At 66.3% G+C, this 11,655-nt stretch overlaps 2 protein-coding genes across 4 annotated transcripts; both read right to left on the bottom strand.

Annotated features, from left to right (window-relative positions):
- Positions 1 to 101: 101 nt before the first annotated feature.
- GIPC3 (GIPC PDZ domain containing family member 3) lies at positions 102 to 2,751 on the bottom strand. The gene is made up of 6 exons (XM_040590624.1): positions 2,494 to 2,751; positions 1,839 to 2,024; positions 1,363 to 1,543; positions 802 to 914; positions 488 to 569; positions 102 to 410 (listed from the first exon to the last, which is right to left on the bottom strand). The coding sequence occupies exons 1-6, from the start codon at positions 2,749 to 2,751 to the stop codon at positions 259 to 261; spliced, it is 972 nt and encodes a 323-aa protein (XP_040446558.1). The 3' UTR covers positions 102 to 258.
- Positions 2,752 to 3,089: 338 nt separating this feature from the next.
- HMG20B (high mobility group 20B) lies at positions 3,090 to 10,004 on the bottom strand. 3 transcript variants are annotated; one of them, XM_040590606.1, is made up of 10 exons: positions 9,906 to 10,004; positions 9,199 to 9,267; positions 7,108 to 7,213; positions 6,629 to 6,832; positions 6,001 to 6,121; positions 5,832 to 5,884; positions 5,497 to 5,572; positions 4,988 to 5,203; positions 4,420 to 4,552; positions 3,090 to 4,226 (listed from the first exon to the last, which is right to left on the bottom strand). In XM_040590606.1, exons 2-10 carry the CDS (start codon positions 9,234 to 9,236, stop codon positions 4,214 to 4,216), a joined length of 960 nt encoding a protein of 319 aa, XP_040446540.1. In that variant the 5' UTR covers positions 9,237 to 9,267; positions 9,906 to 10,004; the 3' UTR covers positions 3,090 to 4,213. The 3 variants fall into 3 exon arrangements, with proteins under 3 accessions (XP_040446540.1, XP_040446538.1, XP_040446537.1); XM_040590604.1 differs by having other exon boundaries at positions 9,870 to 9,913; XM_040590603.1 differs by lacking the exon at positions 9,906 to 10,004 and having other exon boundaries at positions 9,199 to 9,394.
- Positions 10,005 to 11,655: the final 1,651 nt, after the last annotated feature.

The following is an 11,655-nucleotide window of genomic DNA, read 5'->3' as shown; positions in this document are numbered from 1 at the left end:
TTTAATGAGCCACGGCCGCTTCCCACCACGTTTAGGGGCTGAACAAAGGGGGTCCTTTGTGGGTGGGGGGGCCTGGATGCCCTGCTGTGCTCCCCCCCCCCCACCCCGCCCCGGGACTCACCTGGGTGCAGCTCAGGGTGGGGGGGAGGCAGGATGGGGATCCCCACCAGCACCGACAGCCCCAGGTGGGGTTGGGGATGCAGGGAAGGGGCTGGGGTGAGGGGCACCGCTGCCCTCCCCCCCCCCCCCCCCCCCCAGCTACTCCTGCCCCTGCTTGGGGTGGCAGACAGCTGCCCACACCTCTGCCACGAACTCCTGGGGGAAGGCGAACTCGCCCAGCACCGAGTCCAAGCCACGGGCAAGCTGGGCTGCGCTGGGGCTCTCCTTCGCCGCCTCCACCATGGTCGCGGCTGGGGAGGACGAGAGGCAGGCTCAGCGGTGGGTGGGGGTCCGGGGTGGGCTCCCCCTGCCCCCCCGTTGCACTCACCCAGCTCGCTGTCACGGATGCCCATGTAGCTCTCCAGCAGGTCGTCCACCCGCCGGGCGGCTTCCTCCTCAAAGGGGCTGGGCTGGGGGTGAGAGGGCCAGGGGGTGGGTGCCAGGGGGTGGGGGCATGGCCCAGGGACCCCCCCCCACTCCCACGGAGCTGTGCCTACAGGTGCTGCACGTGTGGGCACCCAGCAAAGCACCCAGCGGTGGTGCAACGCAGGGGCCACCCAGGAGCACGGGGCCGTTCATCCCCCCCCGGGCACAGTGTGAGCGCCCGTGGGCTCAGGGTGGGGGTCTCTGGGTGGGTCTTACCCCTTCCTCCAGCACAGCTGGTCCCTGTGCCCGCAGCCGCAGCGTCTCCTTCCCACTGGTCACTTTGCCCTCGCTTGGGGACTTGCTGCTCCGCATCCTCTGCCCGATCATGTCTGCACCCCAGGTGGGGAGCGAGGGGGGGGGGGGTCAGGGTGCAGGCAGGGCCTGGCACCCCCTGCCCCTCACTGCCCACCGCCCCAGCCATCACCCAGACCACGTGTGTCCCAGCACCCTGCCAGGGAGGCCTTGCCTGGGCAGGGGTGCTCAGGGGCAGTGCAGGCATAAGGGACACCCATGGGTGCAGGGTGGGGACGCACACAGTTACAGGGTGCTCGTGGCCCCTGCACCAAAAGGAGTGGGGGTACCCACAGGGAGCACAGGCAGGTGTGGGGACCCCCTGAGGAGTGGGGTGCTCTGGGGTACACAGGGGGGTGGCAGACCCTGGGGGCCACCCGGTCCCTGGGGAGGGGGCTGCAGGGCAGGAGGGCCACAGGGGATCAGCCTCCCCATGCGCCTCCCGGGGGTCCCCAGGGCAAGAGCAGGGGACACCCCTTGACCCACCGAAGGCTTTTTTGGGCTGCACCAGGCGGAGGGTGAAGGGCTGAGCCCGGGGCAGCTCCCGCAGCATCCGAGCCACCTCGTAGTGACGACAGCCCACGATGGTGTGGTCATTGATGGCCTCGATGCTGTCACCCACGCACACCGTCTGGATGCGGTTGATGATGCTCCCCTCCTTGATTCTCTGGGGACCGCAGAGGGGCACACAACAGATCTAGCCCCCATCCCACCCTGCACAAACACCCCGCCATGGTCCCGTGTCCTCTAGCAACTGGATCAAGCAGGGAGGGAGGGTGTCCCCCCTGTCAGGTCCCATCCCCCCGCAAACTGCACCATGGCAGGGCTTGGATGGACCCAGGGGAGAATTGGTGGAAGGGGGGGGGGAGGTCAGGGAAGGAGGATGGCCCCAGGGATGTCACCCGGCATCCCAGCAAGGCTCCATCCTTGATGAAATGATGAAACTCATCAGTGACGCCCACCTTGATGAAAGCGTAGCCGGCCCCGTTGTCCGTGATGGTGAGGCCAAGCGCATCCTCCGTTTTGGTCACCTCCACCTCCTTCGTCTCACCACGGACGTGGGCAAAGATGAAGTCCTCCAGGCCGATCTGTCCCCCCAGCAGCTTCTGCATGTCTACTTTATGCGTGTTGAGCGTGCAAAAGAGGATCTGCCCCGGGGAACCCTGTCATCAGGGGCTGCGGATGCCCGGGCAGGGCAGGGGGTATTGGTGGTGCTGGGGCAGGAGCCACCCATGGGTGGATCCAGCCAGGTCTAGGTGCTGGGGGGTCTAGGGACCCCCAGTCTGCCTGGGGACCCAGCACTGCCCGCTCCCTGTACACCCTTCCCTCGGCTTCAGGCTACGCAGCTGCTGGCATTAGCCAGGGAATAGGCAGCCCTGGTTCCCTGCCCACGTGCCAGGGGGAAACTGAGGCACGGAGCCACGCAACCGCTCCCCGGAGGGGACAGTACAGCCCCGAGATTAAAACGCCCTTTTCCAGGTTATTTTAGAAGCTGCATTTGCCCAGAGCTGCGGACCCACAGGAGGGCTGGCCACGGACAGTGCCACCAGGTTGATGCCCCACCTTTCGGGGGCAAAGCCCCCTCCCCGCACCCCAGCAGCCACAGCCCCCCCTCACCTCGGTGGGCGAGATGCCGAAGACCTCCGCGATTTTGGCGTAGAGCTCCTTGACGTTGGTGAAGCCCTCGATGCGCCCCGTGGGGCTGCCGTGGGCCAGCTGCGTGTGAAACACCAGCCTGGGGCGGGCACGGGGGGGTCGGGGGGCTGCGGTGCCCTCAGTGGCAGGTGGCTCGGGGGTCCCCGGGTCCTGCCCCACGCCGTTCTCCATGGGGCTGCCCTCCTGGGGCTGCCTGCCGTGCCTGCCCGCCCGCCGCATCCCACTGCCCGCACCGCTGAATTATAGATGGGTGCTGGCTCCCAGCTCTGCCGTAAGGTGATCCCCGGGCCTGGGAACACGATCCGGTGGGGCAGGTCACCCACCTGGGATCAGGTGAGCTCTGCCACCTCTGAAGGGCCCTGGCCAGGCTGGAGGAGGTGGGAAGAAGAGCCAGCACAGAGCCAGCCCCATCACCCCCCCCGCCCCCCAGCTGGGGTTGGGGGCTGCAGCAAGGAGCTCAGGACCTTCCCCCCTTGCTCCACACCACAAAGCTGGTGGGATCTGGGCCAGGAGCAGCTCCAAAGCCACCTCTGAGCACGAACACACGGAGCCCAGCCTGGTTGTTCCTCCAACATTTATTTGCTCCCATCTCCATCCCAAGCCACAGGGCCACCAGGAGAGTCACCTACAGAGCAGGGACCCGGCAGGCGAGAGACGAGCGGTCGCACACCAGCCCCAGGTTAAACCCAGGGCCAGACCGACATAGTGCTAGTAAGAAAATAAGACACTCTCTTCTAATTACAGAGTCTGAGATTAGTGACAGGCGGTCCTGGGGACGGCCAACCCCAGCACCGCACGGCCGGGACGCGGCTGCTGTCACAGTGGTCCCACAAGGCAGGATGGGCTGGGGCAGGGGGGCCACCCCACGGGGTCCCCACCGAGGAAGGGCTCGGTTCCAGCTGCTCTCCGGCATCAAGGTCTTGATTCTATTTTTTTTTTTTTTTTTTTGCCTTCACCCCTGCAGTGTGCGGGAGCTCCCCTGCCTGGCCCCAGAGGTGTGGGGGAAGGCGAGGTGACAGGCAGGGTGACATAGGCAGGGGTCTGAAGGCACCCGTGGGGGAGCAGCAAGGGGCTGCTGGAAGGTTCAAGAAAGCAGGAGGCAGGCAGGAGAAAGCCTGCCACCCCCCACCTGCTGCAGGACAGGGGATCGAGAAGCCCCCTGGGCTGATCTAGGGGCCAGGAGGCAGCATCAAGCCCCAGGGGGCTCCCGGGGCACCCGGCTGCCCCCCTCCTGTCCCAGGCTGGGTGACAGCAGCCCCCCGGGTCACCCCGAGAGGCCGGCTCACCTCCAGGCCAGTGACCCCCAGGCACTAAACTGGCCCCCGGACACCTTGGGGGTCTCTGGCTGGCCGAGGCAGAGCTGCAGGAGCCAGGAAGCTGACAGGAGAGCAGGGGGGATGCTCACGCCCACCGCTGAGCACCTCGCCCAGCACCACGCCAGCCGGGGGCTCTCAGCCCCATCACTGCTTGGTCCCCAGAAGCTCGAGGTCCTCGGAGACGGTGCACCACGGGGCGCAGCCACGCCGGGGCTGGAGGGGGTCCCAGCTCACTTCTCCAAGCGAGGTGAGCGGGGTGGAGGGGGAAGCAGCCGGACCACCAGCAGAGACTGTCCCTTGCATGAGCTCCAAGGGACAGGGCCGTGGTCCGGCCGGCCCCGGGCTCCGGGAGGGACTGGTCCTCTTCACAAGTGTTCACTGAAGAGGGAGGAAGGCAAAGCTGAATTACGAGGGGCTGGCTTCTCTCCCCAACAGCCACCCAGAGGAACTCTGAGTCCCTCTGTCCACACCTTCCCTGCTCAGCTCCCATCACCCGCCCTGCCACAGGCTGACCCGGTGGTCCCAGTGCCCTCCAGGACCCCTGGGCTCCGGCCAGCCCTACCCAGCTCACCTGGCTATCCGGGACAGGATCTCCTTGATGCGCACCACCAGCTTCTCATGCTGCAGCGGGTTGCTCTCGATGGCACTGTGCAGTTTGGCCATGTAGAAGTCCAGAGTGCTCAGAGTGGGGGTTTCCCCGGTGCCTGTGAGGTGGCAGCCCAGTTAGCAGGGCCAGCAAGTCCCCATCCAGCCTTGCCCATCGTGCTGGGGACCAGGGAAGGGACCCTGCGCACCAGGTACCCTCTCCTGCAGCAGGAGAGAGCTGGCACAGACAGAACCCGAGAACAAAAGGATTTGGGCTGATCTCTGCCCTGCGGGCACAGCTGGGGCTGTGGCTCCGGAGGACGTTCCCAGCCTGTTCTACCTCGTTACAGGGGAGCCAGCTGGCTGTCACACCCCTGGGCTCCCCAGACAGCCCCCCCAAAGTGCTCCAGGATCCTTCCCCACTGGCAGATGAGCTTTTATCACCACCCCATTGCCCCTGCTTTTGCACCACGTGCAAAGCCCCAACGACGTCCCTCCACGTGGCCACCGGGTCCCAGCAAGCAGGCTGGTCCCCACGGCTGCCCCAAACTCACCAGGGATGGGGAGGGAGGCGAAGCTGGTGGTGAGAGCCTGCCGCACGGACTGGAGCTGCTGCTGCAGGGCCAGGGTCTGCCTCTCCTCCTGGGCCAGCTCCTGCTCCAGCTTCTCCTTGGCACAGTTCATGTTCTCCGTGTGCTTCTGCAGGATGGCGTTCTGCTCCTCAAACTCCGTGTTCATCTTCCGCAGGCGCCGCAGCTCAGCCTCCCGGGCTGCCGGGACCGTGGGGTGTCAGCAGGGGTGACCCTTCTGGCTGTCCCTCATCCCAAACCCAATTCCTTCCCCAGACACGACTCTTCCAGGAGGCTCAGCGTCACCAACTCCCAGGCTCCAGCCAGGATCTGGCCCACCTATCCAACCTCACCAGGGATCTCTCACCCAGCACCAGGCGCGGCCCTGCCCCCCGGGATGCAGGCTGCTCCGGCAGCAGCATTGCTGGCTGCAGTGCCCCCCACGCAAGATGCTGCAGCACCGGCAGCCCCTGCCCCACAGCCCAGCCCCTCACCTTTGTTTTGGTCCAAGAACTCCTCCGTGAAGATGGGCACATCGAAGGTGGAGAAGGTGTCACTGCACTCGCCAGCCTGGGGGATGGGAGGAGACGGATCAGGCAGAGCTGAGCCCACCCAAGGGGACCCCATCTCCCTGGGGCTGGGCAGCCAGGAGGCACAGGGATGGGGCAGGCAGGGAGGACAACTATGCTCTGCCTCTGGCCGCTCCAAGCTCCGCTTCAGTGGGAAGCTGGTGCCTTGAAGCACAACCCGTGAGTCTCCCTCTGCCCAAACCCCGCAGTGCCACATGCCTCAGCTTCGCCCCACACAGGCAGACCTGCTGGGGCCTCACCTTGTGCGGGTGCCCATTCAGCAGGGTGTTCACCGCCGCAGAGCCTGCATCCTCTGGAAAGGAGGAAGGAAGTTATCCCTAGCAGCCAGCCCAGCATCTCCCAGGAGGTCTGGCAGCACTTGGCCGGACCCTGGCAGCGATGCCAGCAGCCACTGCTCCCATGACCCACCTTTTTTGATCTTCTTCTCCTGGATCTTCTCTGTGCACATCTTGTAGGCTTCCGATTGCTGGTATTCCCGCAGCTCCTTCATGTACTGCTGCTTCTCCCGCTCCGCTTCATCCAGGTACCGCTATGGTCACAAAGGATCATAGAATCACAGAACCGTTTGGGTTGGAAGGCACCCGGAAGCCCACCCAGTTCCAACCCCCTGTGGTGGGCAGGGACACCCCCCACCAGCCCAGGTTGCTCCCAGCCCCATCCAACCTGGCCTTGGGCACTGCCAGGGATGGGGCACCCCCAGCTGCTCTGGGCAGCCTGCGACAGCATCTCACCCCCCTCACGGTGAAGAATTTCTTCCTATCATCTAAATCCACCTTCTTTCAGCTTAAAACCATTACCCCGTGTCCTGTCGCTACAGGTCCTACTAATAAGTCTGTCCCCTCAGCCTGGCCCAGCCCCAGGCTCCCTGGGGGGCTGCAGACCCCACTACTCAAGACCCAGCTCCCACTCACCAGCCCACCAGTACTGGGACAAGCTCCCTTTGTGGAACTGCAGCCTGAGAGCACGCACAAAGGTTTGGGGTGCAGGCTCCGGAGCATGCTGCCCAGCCCTGGGGGTCTCTCCTGGGGGCTGGTACCTGCTTCTCCGAAAGCTGCAGCTTGCTCCACTCAGCCCCCAGCATCTTGGTGATCTCCGGGAAGGGCAGGTCAGGATGCTGCATGCGGATCTGCTCACGCCGCTCGTTCAGGAAACGCACATAGCCTGTCACAGGGGCTTTGGGGCCATTGGGAAGGATCTTCTTCCTCTTCTTGCCCTTGGGCCACCCCCTCTTCTTCACCGGCTGGCACCCAGCGAAGGGAAAGGGACAACCCATCACGGATCAGTGTGCACGATGCCATCGCGCCGGCAGGATGCAGAAGCAGCCTGGGGACCCGCGGGGGCCTCCTGTCCCTTAAGGGAAGGTCTGGACCTTCCTTCAGGCCACGGCTGCGGCCAGGGGCTTGCCCGGCTGCGCCTGGGCTTCGGTAGAGCGAGCAGAAGGACAGCCCCAGGCTGGGCAACACAGACCCTGCTCCCGGGAGCTGCGTGGGGAGGGACACAGGCACCAGAGCTCACCTCCTCCTCACCATGCGGCTTCTCGCTGCTCGCCCGTGCTGACTCCCCCTTCTCCTGCTTGATGGCCACCAGGAAGTTTCCATGCTGAGCTTTGCCCGTGGCATGCCTGCAGGCAGAAAGTACCCATCAGAAAGGGCTGGGAAACTGCCGGGAGTGATGGTGACACATCCCCCGGCAACACGGCCTTGCACTCGTCGGACCCCCCAGCTCCCACCCACCCAAACAGCCCCCAAACCCGCTACCAGCCCTGGAGCCCCTGTTCCCCTGCAAAGGGAGGCCACGGTTGAGGGATGGGGCTCGAGCAGAGCCCAGCAGCGGGCCAGCAGGGCAGTCCTGGGCACACAAAAGCTGCCCCAGGATCCACTGATGACCTTGGGACCTCTCAGTGATATTTGTAGGGGGGCCAGGAGCTGCTGGTGCTGCTCTTGGGGGCGGTTAACAGCATCGGTCACATCCCTGTGTGCCACCAGGGCCTGGGTGCGCACCTCCAGGACTCCCAAGCAGCACAAACCAGTTGCTCCTCCCCTGCAAGGGAGGAGTTGCCACGGGGTGTGGGTCCTGCCTCCAGGGGCACCACCTGGAAGCATCATCCACACCCAGCACAAGCGCTGCCAGGGGTAAGGAGAACCCTCAAGGCAGAGGACGAGGGCAGGGCACTCGCTCGACCCGCTCCAGCCACAACCGATCCATCAGGTTCCTGCTGCCTGTGCCGCTGCCGCAACGCACGGAGCCACCTCCGAGACGCGCCAAGCGGCTCTAACGCAGGGCTGGCGGCCCCGACTCCTGCTCTCCAACTTGCTGCCTTGTCTTTACAGATCAGCATCTGCCTTCAGTGGAGGACACGTGTCCGGCACCTGGGTCAGCAGAGCCACCCTGCCCCAGCCCAGCACATGCAGCCCCACTGCGGCATCACCCCGGGGTTCCCCAAGGCTCCCCGGTCCCGTCTCCAGCTGGCTCCATCCCACAGGGGAGCCCCCGTCCTGCTCGCATCCTTTGGCAGCTCCTGCCCCATCGGAGCGTGTCTGCTGGGAGCGTGCAGTCAGGCCCCCGACGCGGGGGGAGCCGCCAAGGGCTCGAGAGTTGCAGCAAACAGCACTCGCTTGGGTTTCATCCAAGTCACGAGACACAGTAACCAGCACAAGGCCAAGCAAAAGCCCCAGCAAAGAAAGAAAACGCGTACTGAAAGCCAGCCCGATCCTCTCACCTCTTTTGTGTCACTGTGTAACCCCAAATCCCCACAGAGACCCCAGCCTACCGCTGTCAGGTCGCCACCCGTACCAGCCCCCCTCGCAATTAATTTGACGAGGGCCTTGTCCGTAAGCCCCCGGGGACAGCAGCTGTAACCGCACCGGCCCTCGCGGGCGGCTGGCACAAGCTCCTGCTGCGGGGTCCCATCCGGACCGGCCCCCCTCACCCCCTGCACTCCCAGGAAAGCCAATGGGAAGGGGCCAGATCCTTTCTTCTTCCAGCTTCTGGGGGAAAACATGCCCCCCCCCGAGGCTCCGTGCAGGCAGGGCCAGCCTCAGGCTTTCTCAGCTCTGATGGAAATATTCCCGGTGATGCCCGTACAGCACCGCTGGCTCCGCCGCCACCCCCCCCGACTCTGCCCACCCGCCCCGCAACCCAGATTCCTGGCGTGCTTGAAAAAGTAAAGTTATTTCAGGCAAGATTCCTCCTCTTATCTGAGCCTCCCCCGGCCAGCTCGCTCCGGCACCCGCCTCCTCCCGCCCCAGCGCCCACGCTCTCGCCCCTCTGCCAGACGGGTGGGCTGGCACCGCTGAGCCCACCAGCCGTGTCACCCCACGCCAGCTCAGCACAGCGGCCCAGCACCCATACCGGCCCAGCACCCATACCGGCCTTGCTCGCACCAGATGCTTCTTTCGTGCCAGGTCTCCCCCCACCCCTCAGCCCCCACTGGGTGGGAGCAAGCAGGCAAGGGCAGAGCTGCACAGCAGGGATGGGGGTCCCCAAAACACGCAGAAGACCCCCAAGGCAAGGGTGGCCACCCCTTAGCGAAAGGCCAGGGCGACGCGGGGCAGCTCATGGCACACAGGGCTCGGGGGGCCCTGGAGCACGGTGGGGGGCACTTACAGCATCCCGGCAGGCAGCTGCTTGGCGCTGTGGGCCATGGGTCCGGGGGGGCCTGTCGGGTCAGCACCCCTGAAGGACAGACCGCAGCTGGCACCCACACCCCGCGGGGACGAGGCTGGTGCTGCAGCAGCTCCAAGGGGGCAGGTGGGCGACCCCCTCACACCAAAGACCCCCCCGCACAACCCGCGGGGAGCCCACAGAGCCGCCCCAAACGGCATCGCCCCCCCCATCCAATCCCGCCCCCCACCTCCCCCAGGCCCCCCACGGGATCCCCCCCACCCACAGGACCACAGGACGGACCCCCCCCCCCCCGTCTCCCTCATCCTCCTAGCACCCCCCTGCTGCTCCCCCAACAGGCTGACCCCACACATGGCCCCCACAACCCCCCCGCACGGGGGTCCCCAGCAAGGACCCACACACACTCCGCGCCCCCCCCCGGACCCCGGCCTCCAGCACTGCTCCCCCCCCCGCACCGGGGTCCCCAGCAGGGCTCCCCACCCCCTCGGCCCCGCAGCACTGCTCCCACCCCGTATGAGGGCCCCCCCACCCCGGGCCCCCCCACCCCGGGCCCCCCCACCCCGGGCCCCCCCCACCCCAGACTCCCCCACCCCAGACTCCCCCACCCCAGACTCCCCCACTCACGCCGCGACCCCCAGCCCCCCCCAACTTTCCTGGCGCCGCCGGCGCCCTTCGCCACTCTTCCTCACCTGGCCACGCCCCTCTATTATTATGTAAACTAAAGCTCGCCTCGGCGCTTCCGATTGGCCGCTCGCCCCCAGCCGCGCAGCCCGCCACCTAACGCGGATTGGCTGGAAGGGTTTACGTTAGAGGTAAGCGGCGGAGAGAGGCGGGGCCGGCCGGCACGGCGCGCGCGATTACGTCAAGCTGGGTGCGCGCGGCAGCCTGCCTGGCCAATCAGCAACAGGCCCGGGGACGGGAAGCGCCGGGGGGCGGGGCCCGCGCCTTAAAGGGGCCGCGACACAGCGCGTCCGCCCCGGTGTCCAGGGCGGGGAGTTCCGGGAGGAGACCGCGGGGAGGTCCAGCGCCCCCAGTATCCTCCCGGTAATCCCAGCACTCCCCGCGAAGGGAGTACCCACCGACCCCCGTACTGCCCATGCTGTCCCTAGTGACCCCAGTACCACCAGTACCGGCTCCAGTCACCTCAGTGTCTACTCAAGAGGAGGTCTCAGTGCCTCCAGTACCCGACGCTGCTCCCAGTGAGCCCAATACGCACCCACGTGGGGGGCCCCCGTGATGTCAGTAGTCATCCCGGCATCCCAGTCATCCCAGTACTCCCACACTTCTCCCAGTGACCGTCGTGCCTTGCCCACACTGCTCCCAGCGATCCCAGCACTGCCCATAACAGTCCTGGTCACCCCATTACCTACACGAGGGGAGGTCCCAGTCATCCCAGTACCACCGCACTGCTCCCAGTCACCCCAGTACTTCCCAGACTGGTCCTGGTCACCTCATTACTTACTCACGAGGAGATCCCAGTCACCCCAGTACTTCCCATACTGGTCCAGGTCACCCTGGTACCTAGTCAAGAGGAGGTCCCAGTCACCCCAGTACCACTGCACTGCTCCCAGTCACCCCGGTACTTCCCATGGTGGTCTGGGTCACCCTGGTACTTACTCAAGAGGAGATCCCAGTCATCTCAGTACCACCACACTGCTCCCAGTCACCCCAGTACTTCCCATTCTGGTTCGAGTCACCCCATTACCTATACAAGAGGAGGTCCCAGTCACCCCAGCACCTCTGCACTGCTCCCAGTTACCCCAGTACTTCCCATACTGTCCTGGTCACCCCATTACCTACTCAAGAGGAGGTCCCAGTCACCCCAGTACTTCCCATACTGGTCCGGATCACCCCGGTACCTACTCAAGAGGAGGTCCCAGTCACCCCAGTACTTCCCATACTGGTCTGGGTCAACCCATTACCTACACAAGAGGAGATAGATCCCTGTCACCCCAGTACCCCCGCACCGCTCCCAGTCACCCCAGTCTGCACCCGCACGAAGGGCCCGCTTGACGCCAGCAGCCACCCCGCTGTCCCAGTGCCCCACCCCGCACCCCGCCGGGCTGGGGGCGGTGAGGCCCCGGGGCGGGATCGCTCGGAGCATCCTCCCGCGGCGCAGGGGGCGGGGGGGCACCGGCATGGCGGGGCCGGGCAGCGTGACAGCCCCGCCCCGCCCCGGCCCGGCCTGGCCTGGCCCGTGCGGTGCCGGACCGGGCAGTGCCGTGTCGGGCCGAGTGGGGCCGAGTCGTGCCGAGCGCTGCGGGCCGAGTGGGGCCGGACCGAGCCGAGCCGAGCCGAGCCCAGCCGGGCGGTGCGGGCTGGGCCGAACCGGGCCGAGCCCCAGCCGAGCCCCAGCCGAGCCCAGCCGGGCGGTGCGGGCCGAGCGGTGCCGGACCCAGCCGAGCCCAGCCGAGCCCAGCCGAGCGGTGCGGGCCGAGC

This window comes from Falco naumanni, chromosome 4, assembly GCF_017639655.2.
Source record: "Falco naumanni isolate bFalNau1 chromosome 4, bFalNau1.pat, whole genome shotgun sequence".
Lineage (NCBI taxonomy): Eukaryota > Metazoa > Chordata > Aves > Falconiformes > Falconidae > Falco > Falco naumanni.
The sequence above is the reverse complement of the archived record's forward strand: the minus strand, read 5'-3'. Positions and strand labels throughout refer to the sequence as shown.